The sequence below is a fragment of the Peromyscus maniculatus genome, chromosome 7 (assembly GCF_049852395.1).
Source record: "Peromyscus maniculatus bairdii isolate BWxNUB_F1_BW_parent chromosome 7, HU_Pman_BW_mat_3.1, whole genome shotgun sequence".
Lineage (NCBI taxonomy): Eukaryota > Metazoa > Chordata > Mammalia > Rodentia > Cricetidae > Peromyscus > Peromyscus maniculatus.
The window spans coordinates 64,817,269-64,841,049 of NC_134858.1; the positions used below are offsets into that span (position 1 = coordinate 64,817,269).

A 23,781-nucleotide genomic window follows, 5' to 3' on the forward strand; every position below is an offset into this window, starting at 1 on the left:
ACAAAATCTCCTGAGCCTCATTCAATGGCCTCGAGGAGGGTGGGAATTTACTTATCATCTGCCAAGCCATCCACATTTGAATGGTAAGCAGCACACAGTGGACACTGATAGAGACTTTGAGAAAGTAGAGCCTCAGGTCTTCTAAGGGAGACATGGTCCAATGCATGCTCCTTCCTTCACTAGCGTGAAGATGATGCAGAAGGTTGAGGAGCCCTTACTCTAATGATCCTTCCATGGAATCATTCCTTTATGGAGACTGGGGCAACTAATCGCTACATCAGCAATTTCAGACTGCATATTATCCTGAAACACTATACCGATGTTCTCACAATCCAGCAGCAGGCATTCTCCGGCACAGACACTGTCTAACACTACTGTCCCTGCCCTCACAGGCTGACAATCGAATGCTGATGAACAACTGTTTACCCCAACACTATCAAAAGGACTAGAGACAGAATCCTTGCAGGACAAATAGAAACCATGGAGCTGGAACCCTCTTCAGCCTGAAGCATCGTCAACTGATTGGCTGCTAAGTAAGGGAATGACTCCTGTTGTTCCCCCTAACTGTCGCCTCTGAGAGCTCACCAAGGCCTTTCATACACGCTATTTAATGGTTTACGCATTTAAGTAGATGCCAACAGCATAAGATATTTGAAAGTCCCATTAAAGACTCCTAGGTTCCACTTAATCGAGACTGCAACAGAGCAAGCCAGGGGTAGAGTCCAGGATCCTGCTGAATTTTAGAAAGTTCCCCAATTCCAATGTAGCCATTCCAAGTGCTAACACTCAGAAATCACTTTGTAACTCCTCTTGGAGTTTGTTCCCCATCACAGGCCTATGACAAGGACACAAGGTCTAAGTCATTATTTCCATTTTACAAACAAGTAAACCAATGATTCTTTCACAATGTCTACTTTACCACATATAAACTGGGAAGGATTACACAGTGGCTTACAGAGCTGGTGAGTTAATAATGAAGAAAGAATAACATGTTATATATATGACTGGCCATCTGCTCATTAGCCACACCCTTCAGGAAAAGAAGGCTTGCTGGTCTCCGCCTTGACTGACAATCAGTTTCCCAGAGAAGAGCATGCAGAGACGGTATGTGAGAGTGATGGAGCTGTGGTTGGAGGGGAGCCAGCTTAAGCCTACCTTGCTCATGGCCTCTGCGATGGCATCCACCATGCCACCCACCAGCCCCACTTCGCTGGCGGCCTCATTCAGTGTCACCATCATGTCGTCCACGGCTTCCTTCATCAGCTGTGCGGCCTCCGTGATGGCATCGTGGGTGTGCTGTGCCTGAGGAGGGAATTCAAAATGTCTTCAGCAGCATGAAACGTTGTTCATTCTGAAGAATCACTTGGTCTGCTAAGAATAACCCTAAGAAATCAGAAGACAGGGCTGTGCAGGGTGATGCATGTCTATGATGCCCGCACTCGGGAGGCCAAGGCAGGAGGCCCTCCTGTTCAAGGCTAACTTGAGCAGCACAGTGAGACTTTTGAAGACCAACAAGCAAGCCCCAGGAGAATCACCCCCCAGAAACACAACCATGTGATTAATACATTCAAAATGTTTCCTTTCCCTGATTTCACATTTACTTGCAGACTGAAACGTCATCCCTTTTTACAATAAGAAGAGAAAATTGCAACACCAAACTGTCCAGACTAGCTTTATATGCTGCTATATTCAGAACGGCAGAGAATGCCACAGGTTCCTAAATACATAAATTGACACATTTAATTTAAAAATCCATAATACAAAGAAAACAATGTTTTCATAACAAACATACCTCTTTTCAACACTGCCCAGCACACTACCATTCTCGTTCTATAAATAAACTGGCTTACGGAATGTATGTAGGTACATACAAGAGACATAAATCTACAGAGAGCATACGGGGCTTTAGAACTAGGTGGTAAGTTATATTGCCGCAACACTGGCAGACTAGATGAGGAACATCCTCCAAGGGCTGATGCTCTGCAGGTAAAACCCGAGTAACCACATGGTCTTCAAACAGCGTCCTGGAGGCTTGCCAATGTCAAGGGTGGAAACCGGGGCTCAAAGTGAATTAGTGAATGGCCATGAAACAATGCCGGTACAGGGCTCCCTAGCAGATAGCTCACACACAGGAAGATGGAAGAGGCAAGCTATGGGTGCAGGAAACCTAGGCTCTGGTTCTGGCTCTACCACTGACTAGTGACATGGCAGGGCTCGCTTCCTTTTCAGTGAGACGGGAGGACTGTAAGAAGTCCACACTCTAGAAGGCTGATGAGCCACACAGGTACAGACACCTCATGCACGAGAAAAGCAGGCCAGTGGGGAACTCTATCTAACCCTGTGCGATGTAACCTAATGCCAGTGACTTACACGTCACAACCACACTGTCCTCAAGTACCGGGTCTGCCTGTGCAACAGCTGTGGTTATCCTGGCCCAACTCCGGGGTGTGGGCCTCCCCAAAGGCCCAAGATACTGCATCTTTACTGTGGTGAATATGAAGGAAAGGAAGCCAGTGGGACACAGACGAGGGGGGACTCCTTGTTTTTGTTTTTAAATCGAAGAACTCCATGAAGAGGCACTGTGAGTCATGGGCCTGGGACACAAGAAGAGCTCCTCAAATGTGGTATCTGGGAAGATGTCAAACACGCTTCTCGCGGCTATCCTCGGGACACTCGTCAGGACACACAGTATTCTGCCTTTGGGATGGAACTGAGTCAGCTCATGATTTAGTTCCATAGCTGACTTCATGGCCTTAATCTGCTACGAGTCCTAAAGGTGGTATTCCTGTGCAGAACTCTCTAGAGAAAGCCTCTAACCCCACAGGTTCTCATTACACAAGGTCAGACAGAGGGGAGTTTCCCTTGACATCTCAGCTGCCATGAGAACTCTATTGATACAACTCTACATGACCACATCAAAGCTGACACGTGTTTCAGGAGCAAGGTGACCCACTGCCAACCAGAGGCCTGCCTTCACCTGTGGCCTTCACAGGTCTCCGGAGGGCAAACTCTTAACAAGGGTGGAGCTGTTCTACGAGAGGAGTGTGTGCCCCTCCCTCTGGCCCACAGACTATTGAAACAATGCTCCCCAGGAAACTGGAGTCTCCCCCAGGAATTTCATGCTGGGAAAAGCAAAGGCTGAGTCCTGGTGCAAGTCCGAGAGGGAAGCCGTCTCCTAGGAAGAGATTTCACAGTTGGACAACTAGTCAGACCACCTTGCTGGAGAGACTGGAGCCCAGACAATGATGACGGGCGGGACCACACCATGATTTGGACTGCATACTTCTTGCCCTCGATTTAAACCTAAACTTGGGACTTGGAAGTTACTGGACCCCTCTGTTTGTTTTTCTTCCCAGTGTGGCTGTAACGAACAAATTATTCTCTGCCTTTCACCATTCCTTGTCTCCTCAATTGGCTCACTGAGGGCAGGTGCCAAACCTAGCTTGTCAGCACACAGGCACTTGGGAGCAGGCATTGAGGATGTAGACGGGAGTAGAGCCAGGGTCTGACCTTAACAACTCTGGAAATGAGAATGTAATTCAGGGAAAGCTTCAGGGAACCACAGAATGATCTCTGAACCTCCCAGTAAACATCTTTGCTCTTGGAGGGTCCAGAAATAAACTACCTCACTGTCTGCCCCGGAGATGAGCTGATGGAGTCTCTAGAAGGTTTGCTCTTCTTTATGATTCATCTTCTCTCTCTCTCCTCTCTCCTGTGTGTGTATACATGTTCATGTGTGTGACTGTATGTGTAGGTACATGTGTACATGTGCACACGAGTGTAGACATCAGAGGTTGTCCTTACGTGTCATCTTCAGTCACTCTCCACCTTATTTTGGCCAGCGAGCCTCAGGTCTCCAGGGCTGAGACCACCTGCGTGTATTGCGCCGCCCAGTTTTGTAGGCAGGCGCTGAGGGTCTGAACTCAGGCCTTCGTTCTCGAGTGGCAAGCACTTTACTGACTGAGCCGTCTCCTCAGCCCATGCGCTTCATATCTGAGTTTTACAGATTTCTAGAGTGTCAGCTCAGAGTTCACCTCCTCTATGGCATCCCTAGGCATGACTTCCTCACCATGGCCTTCTGCTCCAAAGGCCAGGGGCAAGTTTCATCTTCTTTAAGCAGCCTGGCCCCAGTCCATACACTGTGGGCTGGCTGAGCACACTAGCTTTAGACGTCCAAAGACGTAGCGGGATCTCAATGAGATCCCGCTTTAACAACCAGCAGCCCTCTAGGAAGCGAGGCGAGCAGGCCAACAATGAAGTCATTATTTTAGGGTCTGGAGTGAATCCTTATTACTGCTCCTCACACACGAGAAAAACCACATCTGTTCTTTCTTGGACATGTGTCTGAGGACGGCTTCCAAGGAGCCTTTTCCTTCCGGATGGGACTTCCACTACAAAGGCCAGGATGGCAGGCAAAGACATCAGAGCAGCATGGAAAACGGGAGAAGCCTACAGGAGTGCAGGAGTGGCTGTCAAAACTTTAGGGGTGGGGCAGGACAACAGATAATCCCGAGGGGGTAAGGCTTGGCTGGGGTGCTGCATGCAGCAAACTTGAAGGGAACTCTATAGAAGAGAATGGGGTGGGATGACCCAGAAGGTGCTCCAGGGCGCACGCACCTGCCTTGGCGTCTTGTTTTATTACTGCTCTGATTGGCACGGGGTGTCAGCCCTCAATGGCCTCAAACTCCCCATGTAGCTGAAGAACGGCTGACCGTGACTTCTGATCCTCTTGCCTCCTCCCCGCTCCACAAGGGCTGGGATTATAGGTGTGTGTCACCACTCACAGTTTACGCAGTGCTGGGAGTGGAATCCAGGACTCGGTAGATGCTAGGCTAGTGCTCTATCAACTGAGCTGCAGCGCACATTCTTGTTTTCAAACACCACTCCCATCCAGATCCTATCAGGAGGCACTCATAATCAACCTTACTGCTCAGTAGAGGAGATAAAGAAATGAAGACCTTGCTAGCAAGAGGTAGCAGCACTGGGATTTGAACCCTTTATTTTCTGATCCAGACCCTGCTGGAGTGCTTGTTTTACCAAATCAGAACTACTGGTGACTACTTAACAACATTTTATTATGTGTTTATTTAAAATAAATGTGAACATTTATTTAGTGTATGCGTGTGTGGTGGTGGTGGTGGTGGTGGTGGTGGTGGTGGTGGTGGTGGTGGTGGTGGTGTGTGTGAGAGAGACAGACAGACAGACAGACAGAGAGACAGAGACAGAGAGAGACAGAGAGAGACCCTGCATGCCACAGCACATGGGTGGAGGTCACAAGATAACTGAAGAGTTGGTTTTCTCCTTCAGCATTGTGGGTCCTGGGAACTGAACTCAGATCACCAGGCTTGGTGACAATGACCTTTACCAGCTGAGCCAACCTACCAGTCTCACAACATTTTAACTTTGTTTCTTCTACAAATGAGATATACAACACCAAACCAACAGCAAATAAAGCTTAATAAACAATCCCCCAAATAATAACATCTAAGTTAATTAATTATGTAGTTTTGGCCTCTAAGCAAAGGGTCTAAAGGAGCAGACTTGATGCCTGTTACTGGGGTGAAGCCTGTTACTTCAGCCCTTAGGAGGCTTGGGGGGAGGCTTACAAATTTGAGGCCATCCCTGGGCTACCAAGCCATTCAGGTCATTTCTGAGAAAGAGAGAGAGAGAGAGAGGGAGAGAGGGGGGCTACATAAGTAATAAAATAAAATGTGGGTCTGTCTTAGCATTAGCTGTCAACTTGACACGGCCTAGAATCACTTCAAAAATCTCATCTGAGGAACTGTCTTTATCTGATTGGTCGGAGGGTATGTCTGTGAGGGATTTCCTTAACTGAGGGCCGAGTCCATTTTGGATGGCACACCTTTAGGCAGGTGGTCCTAGGTGTGTAAGGAAGTGAGCTGAGCACAAGTCCAGGAAAGAGCCAGCTGGTAAGCAGCATCCTCCCATGGTTCCTGCTTCTTCTAGTTCCTTCCTGACTTCCCTCAGTGACCACATTCTTTTGTAATTCTATATATATCCATGCTGTTGCTGAGTTGTTATTTATTTGGGTATGTGTGTGCCTAAGTATATGCATGTACACCATGTATACACGGGCTGGAAGAGGGCACTGAACTATAGGTGTTGTGAGATACTTGATGTGGGTGCTGGGAACGGAAGCCAGCCCTCTGCAAGAACAGCAAGCGCTCTTCTAAGCCACCTCTTCAGGCCCTGTTACCACTTCTTAAGTTCTAAGCAAAAGGTGGCAAAAGGTCAGTCATCCATGACAGACTCTTGCCATGCCTGGCTCTTAGAAGAAACTTCCTGAAGAAATGTCCCTCTTACAAATAGACAGGGTGGTGGTGGTGGCACCGTTATATTAAATTAGCATCTCTTGGGCTGGGGAGTTAGCTCAGTGGTAAGAATGTTTGCCTAGCATGTATGAGGCCTTCCAACCCTGCAAAAATAAGTAAACTAAATCACCATCCTATAAGAAGAACAGAAACCACCTTCACTGAAAGCAAATGGTGTTCCTTCATGCAAGTAAGGCGTCAACACCCAGCAGGGACTCAGTAAGAGTACCGCCTCCATTCCCACAATGAGCATACCATGCACTCTCCTGTCTACATAGCCTACCAAGGAAAGGGAACTTGTGAATAACCCTCAGCTACACCTGTTTGGAAAGTCACGGGGTTATTCCTCCTTTAGACTGGAAAAGGCATCACAGGAGGGACTTGGAATACCAAGCCAGCCCTGATGCCTTGAACCATACCTTGGGGTTTCCTCCACCTTCTTTGGCTGCGTACAGCATCTGCAGGGCGGACTCTGCGAGGGTCTTGGTCTGGTCCAGCACTGTCATCTGCTGTTGATGGTCCAGCATCTTGGAGGCGACACCGACTGCAGCTAAGATCAAGGGCTCAAAGTAGCCTGCCAACTGTGTTACCTTTCAAGAAAGAGAAACCCCGGATACATCATGTAAGTTCAGGCCTCCTTCTGGAGGGGCTCCCTGGTGAGAAGGGGGTTTGGAGCAAGGATGGGATGACTCATAGGAAAAGATGTATTTGGCTATAACTTGCCTTCAAAAATAACCGCTATTTAATAATCTATTGCTTGGGTTTTCTTCCTTCAAGGAATCCTCCATCTCCTCTCCATATATGGTAAGAACTCACTCTGGGATTCAGAGGTAGACGCTAGATTCATACCCAATTTTATAAATTGTCCGTTTTGTAAGAACGAACTGTTAAGAATAAAGGACATCTTACAGGTTCAGAAGGGAAGGGGACTGGAAGAAGGAGATGGTGGTGAGGTGGGGGGAGATGGAGAGACTCTGCAAGGTTTGCAGTAGACAGTCTAACCGGCGTGGCCACCAAGCACTGGACCAAACCTCGGGAGTGGAATAAAAGCAAACTGATTTTACCACTCTCTAATTGCTTTGTTTGGCTCAACCTGGGAAAATGAAAAAGCTTGTCAAGGGGCTGGGAATGCAGCTCAGTGGTAAACCACTTTTCTAATGTGTGAGGGGGTCCTGGGTATGGTCACCAGTGCTAAAACCAAACCGAACTTCACAACCAAAAGAACAAAAGCAAAACTGATCAAGCCAGTTATCTACTGCCCTAGGATAGACTTCCTTCCGGGGGACCATGCCACATACATGCAATACATGTATATATGCTGGACATCTGGGTGCCCTAGAGCCAAATGTCACAAATATTTATCAGGCACATGCCCTGTGCTTTTAGCTCTTTGTCAAATGTTTCCCATCCAATTCCTTAGTTAATCTTGCCCCAGTTTTAAGAGGCAGATCCAGATGAAGAGAAACTGAGGCACACGTTAGGCAGCTGGGTGGAGATGAGGTGGGTCCTGGGCTCACGTCACAGCCTGGCTCTAGGCTCCTACCCTCTTCTCTCTGCCACCTTTCATGCTTTAATTTGTAGTCTAGTCCTGCTGCCCTCAGACTTGAGAAGTTCATCGCTCGGTATCTGTTTCTTGCTTTGTGACATATTTGAAGTCTGAGGGTGACAGAGTGGCGCCCCTCTACCTAACAGCTCAAGGACCATATTTTCTTTCGTATCTGGCTCCATCTAGTTCCACCCTAATAAAACAAACCAGCACCGATGGCTAGTCTAATTCCTCATTTTTGTGCAGTCATAACTCATTGCTAGGATTCCCATTGAGGGTGTTTCTATATAAATCTTCAGCCCGTGTCTTCATTAAGGCTTTTTTCCCACCCGTGGAGGAAAGGCATGTGTTCTGGGGGTGTATGCAGAGAGAGAGACTACCACACACAAGTAGGCACTGGGTCACAAACAAAGCAGGGGGTGGGGGATTATGAGGACAAGCCCAGGTATGAGTAGCAGTGTCCGAAAGAAAGAACAATACTAGTCATTGCTGCTAACAGTGAGAAGGGACTCCTGGCCAGCAATAAGAACACTTCCGCTCTGCTATTCTCATTAGGTTATCTTATAGAGACGTGAGCGGGGCTGCTGCTGACCTGCTGTGCCTTTATGTGCATGTGTGTGTCTGCACTCATATATTTGGGTGCATGTGGAGGCCAGAGACTGATACCTGGTATTTTCCTTAATTGCTCTCCATCTTATTTTATTTGTGTGTGAGGTGTATGTGCATGTGTATGATTGGGTCTGTATGACCATTTCCACATGTGACAGACTAGAAAAGGTCTAGTGTCTTCCTTGATCAGTCTCTGCCGTCTTTCCTTGAGAAAGGATCTCTCACTGAATCTCCGGGATCTGCCTGTCTCTGGCCCACCACACTGGGGTTAGAGGCACACACAGCAATGTTGGGCTTTTTACATGGGTGCCAGAGATTCAAACTCAGGTCTCCATGCTTGCACAGTGGGTTCTCTTACTCACCGAGCCGTCCGTCCCTCGATCTTAATTTCTGAGATAGGGTCTCTCACTGAACTTGAAGCTTGCAGGTTTGGCTGGAATGGCTGGCCTATGAGCCCCAGAGATCCTCCTGCCTCTGCCTCCTGCCTCTGTGCTGGGTTTACAGGTGTGTATCACTGCCTCTAGCTATGTGGGCGCTGGGGATCCAAACTCTGGTCCTCATGCTCGCATAGCAAGAACTGTACTTGAGACACTTCCCCAGACCTCTCTGGGTGCATCTGTTGTGAGCTGCCATGTGGGTGCTGGGAATTGAACCCAGGTCCTCTGGAAGAACAGTCAGCGCTCTTAACCTCTGAGCCATCTCTCCAGCCCTCTGGGTGCATCTGAAAGGAGCACTTGAAGACCAGGAGGGAGGCCTGCAAGCAGAGCACGGGTGGATCTGGCTCCCTGCTGCCTGCTTTGTCCAGATGTGGAGGGTCTCCACATCTGGAGGTCCCAGCCGGAGCAAGCCCACCTCCCTACACACACACTTCCCCCCTCTCTCTCTCAGCAGGATTCCCTGATTGCACGGTACCTTGTGTCCCAGCTGGGCAGCTTCCCCTCGAGCTGCTGTGGCAATGGGATCAATAAGATGCCCGATTTCCTGGACCACCGAGGTCAGCTGCTCCTGCAGGGCCTGGGAGAGAATTGTCAAGGTCATTTGCCAAGAGTTTCCTACGGCGCTGTGTCTGTTATGAAGGACAAGGGGGCCTGCATGGAATCAGGATGTCTGGACGCTCCCCCGGCCTTCCATGCCCTGGCTTGCCTTGCCCCCCGCCCCCTCTCCTCAGATGAGCGATGAGGCAAGCCTGAGAGAAGTGTTTCTCACTGGCTTCATTCCCAGAGCCCTGACAACTGATGCTGGTGGTGTCCGCACGGCAGGTTATATAGCATGACTGCTGGGAAGGTGGAAGAGCTCTACTTTCCAAGGAGAGCCAACTTGGTCCAAATGGAGGCGGCTCCTTGGGGACTGAGGGAACATCCAGGTCTTGGTGTTCTCAGAACTTAAAGAGGAGAGAAGGGGTGATGTGAAAACGTGATCAGTTCTCTGAAGGCGTCCCCGAGGGTACATCATGAAGACACCAGGTAGGCTACATGCAGAGCTTAGTCAGACTCTGCTCACTGTCCTTGGTGGCTTGTAGGCAAATATTGGAAATGACACTCCTGGGGTATTTCTCATCAGGTCCGAGATGTTTTAACCTCTCTGCGCCGAAGAAATGAATTCAGGCTATTAAGAGATAGGTAAGGAAAGCCAGGCAATGCTGGGAGGGGATGGGTGGGGGTAAGAGGAATTCAAAGCTGGAGATTAACTGGAAGCAGGAAAAATCCCATCCGCTTCTCAAAATCACCTTAGGAACCGGATGGGTTCAGGGTTAATAGATAAAAGCACTGGGCATCTTAGAGATAGATGTACATCCCACACGTTGTCTAATAAAGCGACAATATCCTTCTGCATTTGGTACTCTGCCACAGAACCATGGTGCATTTGAGCACCAGGGCTTCAGGCAGAGTTCACTCTGGCGGGGGGGGGGGGGGGGGGGGAAGCTTAAGGGGCAAGCTTGAAAACAAAACAAAAAAGAGCCAGAGAGATGGGCAGGCAGAGAGACGCTTCCCTAGAGTCCAAAGGCCTTATTTAGTTAATTATTTATTATCTTCACACACTAAACGTGATTATGGACAAGAATGCCAGAGAATCCCTTTGGTGTTTTATGATAGGTGGTTTGTTAAATTCAATGTTGTATAATGAAGGCCCTTGGATGTAAAGGGGGCACATTTTCTTCTTATTGGGAGAGATAAGGCAGAGGATATAGTTTAGAAGGGATGGAGAGGGGGGCATTTCTGGGGTGGTGGTTATGGGGTTTGGGGGGAGAGTAGTGTCTAAGTAGCCCTGGCTGTCCTCCAACTCATAGAGATCAAACTGCCTTTGCCTGCTGAGTGCTGGGATTAAGGGTATATGACACCAAACCTGGCTTCATGACCTGGGGGCTACTTACAGACAAGTCATCAACATACACACTTCATGTGTGTTCACTGTATGTATGTTCACCTTGAAGAACAGGCTTAAAAGAGTAATTCTAGCTTTTCACATGGTTATAATGCTTAGTCCTGCTCCTCATTTCCTGGAAGTGTGTGTGTGTGTGTGTGTGTGTGTGTGTGTATGTGTGTGTGTGTGTGTGTGTATGTGTGTGTGTGAAGCCAGAGTAGAACAGACAGCTCCATTAATGAAAATGAGCATTGCTTAGCTTTAGGTTCACTGCTTAGAAAGCAGGGACAGAGCCCATTATGCCTAAATTCTATGGCAGGAAGGTAACCACACCATTCATGCAAACTGAATGCTTTCTGAATGTTGGATACTGTGCTCTTAGTAGAGAAATAAGTATGGACTGCGAACTTTGCATGGGTAACAAGCAACTTAAGAGAGACCACCAAGAACAGATAAAGTGAGGCTGGGGAGATGCTCAGGGGGTAAAGTGTATGATAGACAGGCATGAGGACCCATGTGTCTATAACCCAAGTGCAGGGAGTGGGGGATCCTAAGGGCTCACTGGCCAGCTAGCCTAGCTGAGGGCAAGCTCCAGGTTCTAGAGAGGACTGTCTTAAAAAAAAAAAAAGATAGAGGATCAGTTGAGGTCTCCAGCTCCACATGGGTGAGAACTCCCATACATACATGTATAACACACAAGGAGAGAAAGGATAAAGTGGCCCAAAATTATAGGATGCTAAGCAACCCCTACCCCCAATGCACACATATGAGATAAAGAATAACTCGGGGCACAACTCTTTATTCTGGATGGGATCAAATGCATTCGAGTTTAATGCCAAACTTGCCCCAAAAATGCAAAGACAAAAATGTGGCCAGAGAGAAGCATTCAAGCTTTGCATGCCCAGGCCTGCTCCTGCACAGACCTGTGCAACTGAACACAGCAGTCCACCTTAGGACACAGAATTACCCAACAGCGATCATTTTCCTGCAAACGTCAGTCTCAATTGAACACTCCTCTCTAGCTGGCATGCTCTTTCCCACGTCCTCTTTCTCTTCTGAGCGCTGGGCCTACTCCCTCGCCTGACTTCCCTGGTTGGTGCCACAGGGGCCGGTTGTCCATTATCACACTCCAGCATTAGAGACATCTCCTCCCATTTCCTCTGGAGTTTCCAGCCTACCTCCACAGAGATGTCGTCCCTCGTGGCCAGGTTCTGGCTGACTGCCGCCAGGGAGGCCTGCTCAATGTCCCTGATGCAGCGGTTGATGCCATCGATGGAGTAGTCACACTCCCTCTGCCCAGGGGCCTTGTCCCTAAAAGGGACAGAAGAAACCAAAGTACGTAAGGCTTCAACATGTCACATCTTGCTCCTCTACTGGTGGGCGAGGAGCCTCCGTCCCATTTCGACATGATCACCTTTACTAAGCAGTGCATCTCTGAGGCTTGCTCAGCAAAGCCTGGTACAGAGCCCACACATTTCTTAATTAACACGTGTACCTGTCATATTTCTAGCAGGAACAATGGAATCTGGCCCTTCCTCTCAAGCTAATAATAGGCAATTGTAAAGGAAGCAATTCACACTTGGGGGGGGGGGTCTTCCACTTTCCACTAAAGTAAAAAAAAGTGTGTGTGTGTGTGTGTGTGTGTGTGTGTGTGTGTGTGTGTGTGTGTGGTGTGTCCATTTGTACACAACTGCTTGCAAACATCAGCACCTGGAGACTGTAAGAGGAAGTCAAGCGTCCTACTTTATCAGTCTCTGTGTTCGTCCCTTAAGACAGGGTTTCCCTCTGAAGGCTAGAGTGGCAGCTAGAAGGGCCCTCAATTCTCGTGTATTTGTCTCCCACAGTTCTAGGACTACAAGCACACACCCAGGCCTGGCTGTTTATATGATAGAGCTAGTCATTCAAACTCAGGCCCTCGTGCTTCTGCAGCCAGTTTCTCTCCACTGAGCCACTTCTCCAGCCACTGAAAGTGAAAGTGCAGCGCCATTTACAGTGCAAACACGCTCAAGTGTTCCACAGTGCACACGAGTCATAAGCTCCTGGGCTGCAGGAGGAGCTGAAGTATTCAGAGGATTTGTCTTTGCACTACATTGAGAAAAAGTTTAATTATGGCTTTGAGCTTCAGAAGCAATTAAGACGCAAAATGTTGTAACTAAGAAAACAAACACACTCCACGTTGTAGGATTCTAATTTCTCAACTTGAGAAATGTCGTTTTCTCAGCCTTTGGGTATTACCAAGAAGGTCAAAATACCCAGAGTTAGTGTGGGCTGTAGAATATTCCTTTTGTCTTATTATTAGTCTAGAAGAACTTGAACAGTAGAGCTCTCTAAGCTCCTATGAGTTGATAATTCAGGGTGATGGTTACAAGGGCTGGGACTGGAGCCTTCGGGTGACCATGATAACATCTCTTAAGTTCTCTTGACCAAAACTTCACAGTAGTTAAAATGGAAACAATGATAATATCTACTTTAAGATGTGATGGTCAGAAAAGGCAATGTAGATAAATATATGGAATAATATCTGGTTTATAATAGGTGCTTAGATGTGCTGTTATCGAGGCCGGTACTATTCATGGGTCTCAAAAGCGAGAAGAAAGAGATGATTGTAATTTTCTTGGTTTGCTTTTCTGTTACTGTAATAAACCTCCTGGGGAGGAAAGAAAACTCCTCTTATCTCACAGGGAAGCCAGGGCAGAAGCTCGGTACAGGAACTTAGAGGCAGGAACTGAAGCAGAGACCACGGAATAGCGCTGCTTGCTGGCTTGCTCAGCTACCTTCCTTATATAGCCCAGACCCATTTGCCCAGGAATAGCACAAATGCGTGGCCTAGGCTCTCTCCCATCAATCATCAATAAAGAAAATGCCCCACAGACATACCCATCGGCCGGTATGATGGAGACAATTCCTCAACTGACGTTCCTTCTTCCCAAGTGACTCTAGTTTGTGTCCAGTTCTTTATCAAGATTAGCCATTACAGTAATGATCGACATTACAGGATGGGCATAATCCCTCCCTACTCTATTCAGATGCAGGCTGGGAACTCTGTCTAGATGAGAAACTGACCTGATAGATGTGATGAGACTCTTAATGGAGTCAGACACGGTGTGGGAATGTCCAGCCAACACAGACCAGGTGGGCGGATCTTTGGGATTGATGGCCAGAGAGCGTGCAGTGCGGATGAGGTATGATGAGCTCTCCAGCATGGTCTTGGCTGAGACCAAGATTGGTTCCTGTGCCTGGGAGCCCTAAGATCAAGCAACAGAGAAGTGGAAGGTGAGTGTGCAGAGACCGGTAGGTTGGGCCCTAGAAAGTCTTATTCTTCAAGTCAGTACTTCTGTTCTGCAGAAGGAAACTAGCGAACAGAAAGGGTCCAGACTGGGACAATGTGGGCCCAGGCTTGTTCCTGAAATAATATATATATCTTTTCTTAAATAAAATTTTTGAATATGATGCATCTCATGAATGAATCGGCTCCAATCTCAGACAGAGATTATTCTCAGTATCAAGCTATTATTTCTTAAAAGATAGACATTCACTTAGCTTAGCAACTGTGCACGAAGTACCATCCATAGTAACACAGTATAGCAACGTTCTGTGTACATAGCACACTACTTAGTTCTGTAAAATACTGTGCTTACTACAGGAACACAGTCCAGAGGGCGCCCACACAAGGTCTTTTTGAGCTTTAACTTTTAACCCTTGCTCATGCTACTTCCTACAGAATTGGCCTAGACTCTAGAGTTCCGATTGCTGCAGACTCCCCTACCTCAGAGCTGATCTGAGCAGGGATGCTGACAAACTCAGGGTTTGATGCAAAGGCGGTCAGGTTCTCCACAGCTTCGATCAAGGGTGTGGTAGCAATCCGACACTTATTGCGGTTGTCTTCAGAGAAATCCCCATCCAGGGCCTGATGGGAAAGAAATGGAGAGTTCATCCCACTGAGAAACATGTTCCATTCCTAAGCACAACAGCCACCTCCCAATAAGACAGGATGGTTCAATGAGATTACTCCTCCTCAACGAGCAAGAGCAATTGGAGCGATCCATCCCTGCTGCTGACCAGGAGGCCAAGGTAGCCATCCTCAGGAACAGTCCAGATGTGCAGCTCAGGACAGCAGTCTTGCTGTCACACCTGGCTGCCAAGCCACTTTCCCTTCCACTTCTGAGATGGGATCCTCTTGGAATCTTCTCCTCTGTCTATTCCCTCACAAATGACAAAGATCCTTTACACGGTGAGACACTTCTGACCAGACTGTCTTCCTTCCTTCCCTCCTTCCCTCCCTTTTTTGTTTCTGGGAATGAAAACCAGAATCTACCCCTGAGTTAAATCTCCAATCTCTCACACTTCCAACTTTCCTAAGTTCTACATCTAAAGCTATCCTATCCATGTAAGACCAACATCTTGGAATGAAGACAATGGAATTCAATGCAAAAGAATAGACTAGACCTACCCAAACAAATGGGCAATTCCTAACACACACACACACACACACACACACACACACACGCACGCACGCACGCACGCACGCACGCAATTGTCTATCTAGTTAAGGAGGTTGCACACAAAAGGGTACCTATTGCACAATTCCATTCATGAAAGTAAAAAAACAGGTAAAACTAACTGGAGTGTTAGAAGCTGGGTGACACTCTGGAGGAGCTGGGACACAAAAGTCAGCGCAGAGGTGACTTCCAGGTGCTGGCCAGGTTCTATTTCTAAATCTAGCTATTGTTACTCAGTATGTACAGCTTGAGACAATTCATTGAGCTCTCGACATGATGTGTTTCTCCTCTATACATTTTCTGCCTCATCTGTATTTAATTAGCAGCAGACACCACAAGAGGACTGAGTGATCAGACATGTTGTGGATTCATGGCCAGCTTGGTGAGGATCCAGATGTGGCCTGGGATACATGTCAAGCTGCCTTACAAAGGGTTAACCCTTGAGGTCTAGCTTCTCCAAGCTCGGACTCCACCTCTTCAACAAAGCAGCCTGTGAAGGAGCACCGCTGCCCTGTCTTCATGGAGAAGGCTTCGTGGAGAAGGCAGCTCGGCTTGCAGAAGAATGCAAATTTCCTTGTTAAATGACCAATTAAACTTTTAATTTAATCCTTATGAGCAATCTATAAAAGCCTACTTAGACAATTAGTGAACAAACAAAACCAGAGGCCCTGGCAGTATCTGAGCAGCTGGGTCTGAGGTGGGAGTGAGTTGTTCCTCAGTGAGGCAAGAGGAGGCAGGCACTGCAGGTCTGAAGGCTACTTCTGAGTAACAACGGCAGTCCAGCTGGGCCTTGGCAGCTTGGGATAATAATTACATAGCCACGATGCTAATATTTTCAGAGGCATTCATTCCCATGAGCCTGCTCACTTACCATCCTCAGTAATTACAATGCCTGGCTTGCCTGGCTTCCCTCACCCAACAGACCCTGACCCTGCTCTAACCTCTTCGATTCAACCATTCTTTGAGGCCCAACGGAGACCTTAACAAACGCCTGTTACTTCCTGCTCACATGCCTGGCCCACCTCTAATTGCCCTCCTGTACTCACTAGATCTTGAGTCTACATTGCTGCCCTGGCCATATGGAAAAGGGTCACCTCCAAGTGTTGATCTCACTGTGTTACTCATGTTATAGCCTCCTTGAGGCTGGGTGCTACCGAGACACAGAGGATACCAGTGGGAGGCGTGGTGGTGGATGCCACCTGGCAGGTGCCTGATACAAAGGGTCCCAGCCAAGAAAATGGGTGAAGCAGGAGGATGGTCAGAGTGAACTCTGGAGACCAAGGAGCTTGGGCAGTTCCACAAGTTGCATTGCCTAGGTGCTGAAACGACATGGTTTCCTTTCTTCCTCTCACCTCTCCAAACTCAGGCCTGCTCCTTTCCTACCTCCTTCTCTGTCTGCAAGGATGGAAAACATCTGACCAGGCCATCAACCCTCATTTGAACTTACACAAACCGAAAAGATGACTCCAGGTAAATCTGAAGGAACAGTTCTCAGTGGTACAGCCTCAAAACATGGACCAATGGGATGCCAAGAGGATTTTTTTCCTTTGGCTCAGCACAGATCCTAAAAACCACATCTCATGGAGCCCATTGCTATTCACAGGACAGGGCGCTGAATAACATGGGCTACGCAGAAACCTATCACCCACCTGCTTTGGCTTTCAAAAGTGAAAAGCTATTTCTCCAAAAGGAGGCACTGGGCATTAGAAAGGATGATCTGTAAAGCTATTATTTCACTTCCAAATTTTGCTTCTACTGGGTATGACTGAGCCAACCTAAGTGAAGTGGACACACATGTCAGCGCCACAGTGAAATGCAGAGCAGCTACAGATGCTTCCTTGTGTCCATTCCATATCACAGAACGTCTCCTTCGCCACCAAAGGGGAAAATTCACTGGGTTGCATATTCAAAACCTGGGGAAAGGAGCACCCCCTGGCCCTGAGCCCATTCTTCCTTGAGTCTTCAGTCTAACCTCACAGGCAGGTGGGGAAAACATGGACTCAAGCGGTTCAAGATCACTGAATGCCTGCCTGCTTTCCCCTAGCACCTGGAAAAACGACACGATTTACTCAGTCACTCTGCTACCTGCTGCCTTGTCTCAAACCATCACCCGAGACCCCAACTCGCTTCTTTCCTACAGACCTTAGGCAACAGCAAAGGCAGCGGGGCCTAGGACGTCCCAGAGGGGTCCCCACCCCGATCTGAAGGACTCTACCTTACCAGTGCAAACAGAAGGATGACCAGGAAAACATACTTACAGCCAAGCCAAATTCAATGAGAGAGGGCCGGATCGGGTGTCTGCGGCACTCCCTGGATGGAAGTGCCTAATTGCAAAAATCTGAGCCCTCACTCACTCTGCGGTGAACGACGAGGCCAAACTTCAACTTCTCAGCAAAACAAAAGCTGGGGTTGCATAATTTCCACTTGGCACTCAAACCTGAGTGGCTGCACATTTAAAATAACATTCCATTCCACACATCTGACTCAAGGCTAGGTAATGAGCATGCATGATGGAGAGAGAAACTCAGCCGGTGTTCCTGCAGCTCACCCCGCACTGAGAGCCCTCCCTGGTAGGGGATAGATTGAAGTGGGTTCTGGCTGGGCTGTGCTTGGGGAGTTTAAGGAATGCCATCGGTAGAGACCTAAGGTCTCAGTGGCATGCTGTTTGCTCCCTTTGTCATAGCTGGAAGGGTGCGGCAGCTGGGCGTATGTCTGGGCACAGTCTCACGGTGCAAATCAAATACACACTAAGGAGCCCAAGACAGCAAAAAATGCAGCTGTGACACTGCTCTCTGGACTCTCAGGAAACGAAGGATCCGCTGGTGTTTCTGTTTCACAGGATATCTAACCGTTCCTTCAAATAGGAAATCCATTTGGTACAGAGCAGGGGGCACCAAGGGGGTGACCTCTGCCATTTTCTTATCAGTGAGTGAAAGGCAACGCTCGAGGACTGGCCAGTAAAGCCCGCCACACAGTGGGAACTGAAAACTCCGGGCACATTTTGACATGCTGTTCCCTTTATATTGATGCCGGTTTGCAGTGATGCTCGTGGGGACAGGCTTTATGTGCCCCACATTGCAATCCCCGGGCTCTCCTCCTCTGATGCTTCCCACAGGCCTATCTTCTGGACCATCACAAGAGCTTATTTGCTGCAGGGAACTGCAGAGGGGTTGACACTGTGAGGGGAATGTGAAAGAAGAGTCCATCTTAACAGACAGATCAGAATTCAAAACCGAGGAGAGACAGAGATGGCAGGGGAGAGAGGCTGCAGGGGAGAGAGGCTGCAGGGGAGAGAGAGGCTGCAGGAGTGAGAGAGGCTGCAGGAGAGAGAGAGGCTGCAGGACAGAGAGGCTGCAGGAGAGAGAGGCTGCAGGACAGAGAGGCTTCAGGGAAGAGAGAGGTTGCAGGGGAGAGGCTGCAGGACAGAGAGGCTTCAGGGAAGAGAGAGGTTGCAGGGGAGGGAGAGAGGTTGCAGGACAGAGAGGCTGCAGGAGAGAGAGGCTGCAGGAGAGAGAGGCTGCAGGACAGAGAGAGGCTGCAGGAGAGAGAGGCTGCAGGAGAGAGAGAGGCTGCAGGAGAGAGAGAGGCTGCAGGAGAGAGAGGCTGCAGGGGAGAGAGAGGCTGCAGGGGAGAGAGAGGCTGCTGGAGAGAGAGAGGCTGCAGGAGAGAGAGAGGCTGCAGGGGAGGGAGAGAGATGCTGCAGGGGAGAGAGATGCTGCAGGGGAGAGAGAGGCTGCAGGGGAGAGAGAGGCTGCAGGGGAGAGAGAGGCTGCAGGGGAGAGAGAGGCTGCAGGGGAGAGAGAGGCTGCAGGGGAGAGAGAGGCTGCAGGGGAGAGAGAGGCTGCAGGAGAGAGAGGCTGCAGTCGTTTCTAAAGCCCCCCCCCCCCCGACTTTTAACTAGGAAAAGTTAATTATGCAGCCAGCAACAATGACATCATAGCTTTTAACTACGCTGTCCTTTCCACCCCGGCCCCCCACACTTACACTCACGCTCTGTAAACACAGCCAGGGCTAACCCCAGGCAGGAGGGATGAGTTCATGGCCGCTGTTCCAAAGCGCCCAGCAGCATGCCAGGACTGAGAACAGGGGCTCTGGCCTCGGGCTTGAATCTCACCAGTCCTTTACTGGCTGCTTCACCTAGGCAGTTACTTAACCTCTTTGTGTCCCGGTTTCCCATCAGCAAAATGGGCATGATAAACATAGCCTATCTGAGTGGATGAGACGAGTGATACACATGAAGCCTAAAATCCAGACTTAAAAACCTAAGCTTGTTAACTGTTCACGTCATGAACTGTGGCGGCAAGGGAGATGAGCTGCCACGAGGATCCCAGAACACCAGGACGCTGGATTTAATTTGTTCCTTCATTTTCCATCTAGTTTCTTGTTGCCTTCAAACACATGGAGCTTTTGTTTGTTTTGAAAATGACTCTTTGTTGAAACAGCTCTGGAGCTGCTGACTGGGCGAACTGGCCCGGCTCTCACCAGCCAGCTTCCAGCTGCTGCAGGCTGCATGGATGCGCCTTCCTTTGGCCTCTGTGAGGCTCACTCTGTGACTGACTGACTTCTCCATGGGATCATGCAGCAATTTTTGCAGCACAAAGGAAACCAGGTCGAGCTACAGAAAAGTTGTAGACCCTTTCACTGAAGTCAGGCTGGGGGTGTTGTCCAGTGGTGGAGCAAGTGCCTACCTGGAACAAATAGCTAGCTCGCTGTGGTGTCTATCAGCATACCGAGCTGCATCAAGGCTTTCAGGCTCACTCAGTACCTCTCAGCTTGTCTCACCATGCCCCTACCCTAACCCTCCCTAGCCCTGGAGCCCAGAGGGTTTGCTTCTCCTCCCCTCAGCTTCTCTTTCCTATATAACCGTGCCAATTGAGACATGCTTTCTCCTAGTTCTTCTCTTGGTTCTCGGCTCCTCTCTAGGTCCGACTACCCTCTCTTCTCCTCTTCTCTCCCCTCTCTTCCTTTCCTGCTCCTCCCCATGTGGCCATGTTCAGTCTGAACTCTTCCAGATGCCTCTGGCTGTTCTCTCCTTCATATCTACAATTAAAAACGGTTTCCTCAACCATACCTTGGAGCGGCCATGTCCTCATTTCATTTACCTAGCATTCACAAGGCCACTGGTTTGATCTCCCCACACCATTCAAAATCATAAATAAATAAACAGTCCCTTTCCCTTCAGAACAGCGAGGTTCACAGAGAGCTTGTACGGTGCCTCCCCTAACAATGCTCCTTTGAAGGCTGGGGGAGGGGACTGAGATGATACTGGGCTGTGTGTTTGTGGTTTGCTGTCCAGGATTTGGCTGTTTTCCCACAAGGTGTTTCCCTGATATGTGCACGGCCCTAGCTTAGAGCACCCACCTACAAAGACCTCTGCCTGGCCAACTCAGTTTCCTCACTGCAGGGGAGCCCTGTCTCCCCCCGACACCTCAAGTACTCATGGACTTTCACACAATGATATATTTTTTTAGGAAGACAGAATGCTATCTTAAAAAAGTTGATGCTAAACAAACAAACACACAAAAAACCATTTATCGACAGCATGGATGTCATAGGGAGATTTAAGTAATTATGTATGTGTATGCATGTTAGTGTATGTCAGTGTGGGCATGAATACACCACAGTGCACGTGTGGAGGCGAGGGGCCAGTTCCAGGTGTGAGTATGTGTGGAGGTGAGGGGCCAGTTCTAGGTGTGTGCATGTGTGGAGGTGAGGGGCCAGTTCTAGGTGTGCACACATGTGGAGGTGAGGGGTCAGTTCCAGGTGTGTGCACATGTGGAGGTGAGGGGTCAGTTCCAGGTGTGCACACGTGTGGAGGCGAGGGGCCAGTTCTAGGTGTGGGTATGTGTGGAGGTGATGGTCCAGTTCTAGGTGTGCACACGTGTGGAGGTGAGGGGCCAGTTCCAGGTGTGAGTACGTGTGGAGGCGAGGGGCCAGTTCCAGGTGTGTGCACGTGTGGAGGTGAGGGGCCAGTTCCAGGTGTGGGTCATCCCCTTCTAAGCTGTTTCTTGAGACACGATCTCTTGTGTGGTTTTGCCAGTATGTACACCAACCAGGCTAGCCGGCCCGTGAGCTTCCAAGGAATTCTCCTGCCTCTGCTCCCCATCTTGCTGCAGGAGTGCTGGGAATGCAGAGGTGCACTAATGTGTCAGGCTTTGACATGGGTGTGGAGGTGTGAACTCAGGCCCTCATGTTTGTACGGCAAGCACTTTCCACACTGGGCCATCTCTCCAGCTCCAAAGGGATGCTTAAAAACGCAGATGTTTTATAATTTCCCATTTCCTTTCCCTTCCACATCATCTCTTGGTTCTAAAGTCTCCAGCAAAACCAGCACAACCTTCTACCAGACCTCTCAAAACCACCCAAGTAAACAGTTTAAGTACACATAAGCTAGACTCACATACAGCCCTAAGAGAGGCCCCTAATTTCAGGCCCTAGGCTCCTAGCTGCAGAATCAGGAGGTGAGTGGAGATATAGTTCATTGGGCTTTCCTGGTGAATAACTCCTAATTAGTTTCCCCACTCATGCCTTACAGGATACACCCTGGCACTCGTGTATCTCGGGAGATAAAGCCCTGCTCCTCTCTCAGCTCTGCACAGGGATCAACCAGATCTGCAATACAGGGACCTACCTTGATGGTCTTGACCAGGTTGGCGGTGCTGTTGGCGACCTCCTTGGCTGACTGGACAAAGTGCCTCTTGGCCACAGGGTTGGCCGTCTTGGATGAGGCGATGCGGCAGGCGTTGCATAAGGCCGAGGTGTGCTTGGCAACGATGGTGGCAGCCGACAGAACCTACAAAGCATGGAGCGAGGTTGGGTGTGGGCACCACGCACTTGAGTGCCCAGGAGCCAGGGGTTCTCCGCGACTCATTGGTCTAGAATCTGAGCAGGATTGTTTGTCCAGCTCTACTGTCCCTCAAGTCACCCCGAGGAAGGAAAAGAGCATGCGACATGATGCAAGAGGGAATGAAAATAGAAAAGGGAAGGAGGTGCTGTAGCAGGAGTGTGCTGGGCCCCAGGCTTAAAGGGGGTACGGTCAGCTAGTCTTTGGAACCTCGAGTCCAGGCCCCCGGCCAAGACTTAAGACACCTGATTTCAAGTGTTCCAGTAGGCACATTAGAATGAGCAGAAAAACTAGAGAAATTAATTTAAGTAATACAGTTTATTTAACTCACTGTATCCAAAATAGTTTATCACAATCAATTCACAAATTGCAATATAAGTTTTTGTTCATGCCAAGTCTTTGAAATTTGGCATGCACCAGATACTTACAGGCCAATCACTATTTGGACCACCTACTTTTTCTAATGATTAATAGCTACATTTTGTTAGTGGCCAACTCCTTGGAGAACACAGGTTTAGATGGGTACAATAAGCACTGAGATCCACTACTCCCTCCTCCCCCTCAGGAGAGCTGCAGGTAGTGAATAGGAGTCTGTGGACCATCTATCACCTCCATCCTCACCCTCAACTCAGGTACTCTCTTGAAGCCATAGACTTCCCTTGGTGGAGAAAAGGGTTCAGGTGCATTTGATTATACACTCTGGTCTGTAAACCCTGGCACTGTCTTCTTGGATTCTTGTACTGCTTTAAGAATGCTGGCCTAAGTTCACAGTAGGCACACCACCCACAAGGCTGCCTCTGGTACCCATAGCATGTGGTCCTCTTTCTTTTCAGTACATACTACTTTCCTAGGTAACCAGAGCTCCGTGACACCAGAAGCACTAAGGGATGTGATACACACTCTCTGCTCCTCAAATGTTTCTTTGGCTCCTTTTCTGTGTTGTGGATTCTGACCTCAACTCTGAGGCTTGACTCAGATCGGTCACCTCTGAAGTGACCTGAGAAAACTTGTCACGCTTACCCTGAGGCATCCCTGTCCTGGTTAGTTTTTATTATTAACTTGACATGACCTATAGAGTCATCTGGGAAGAGGGAACCTCACCTGAAGAACTGCCTCAGCCAGACTGGCCTGTGGCCATGTCTTTGAGAGAGTGTCTTGATTGATACTTGGTGTGTGAGGGCCCAGCCAATCTGCGGGCAGAACCATCTCTAGGTAGGTGGGCCTGAGCTATGTAAGAAAGCAAGCTGAGCACAGGCCAGTGAGCGAGCCAGTAAAGGGCATTTCTCCATAGTTTCTACTTGAGTTCCTGCCATGACCTTCCCTCTATGATGGACTGTGACCCGGAAACGGAAGCTGAAATAAACCCTCTCTCCCCACCAGGTTGTTTTTGTTCAGTGTTTTATCACAGCAACAGGAACCAGAACAATCCTTTATCTTGTTACCACACCCCAATGGAGTAAGAACCAAAGGGGGTAAAGGTCAGATCACACAGACTTCTTAGTGCTGAGCAGAGAACAAGCTGTCAATAAATAGCGGTGAACCGCCTCATGAATTCTGTTGTTTTGCTTCACTCTTGTTGCGTCCCCGGGA

At 48.8% G+C, this 23,781-nt stretch overlaps 1 protein-coding gene across 6 annotated transcripts in view; it reads right to left on the reverse strand.

The window, feature by feature from the left end:
• Nucleotides 1-23,781, reverse strand: part of Tln2 (talin 2) — a 419,063-nt gene that overhangs the window by 59,178 nt on the left and 336,104 nt on the right. For all 6 annotated transcript variants that reach the window (XM_076576578.1, XM_042281192.2, XM_006979299.4 and 3 more), the window contains 7 exons: nucleotides 21,979-22,140; nucleotides 14,615-14,755; nucleotides 13,912-14,093; nucleotides 12,027-12,159; nucleotides 9,400-9,501; nucleotides 6,752-6,922; nucleotides 1,156-1,302 (listed from right to left, as the gene is read on the reverse strand). In XM_076576578.1, the coding sequence (XP_076432693.1) occupies nucleotides 1,156-1,302; nucleotides 6,752-6,922; nucleotides 9,400-9,501; nucleotides 12,027-12,159; nucleotides 13,912-14,093; nucleotides 14,615-14,755; nucleotides 21,979-22,140 (1,038 nt within the window). The remainder of the gene's footprint in view (nucleotides 1-1,155; nucleotides 1,303-6,751; nucleotides 6,923-9,399; nucleotides 9,502-12,026; nucleotides 12,160-13,911; nucleotides 14,094-14,614; nucleotides 14,756-21,978; nucleotides 22,141-23,781) is intronic.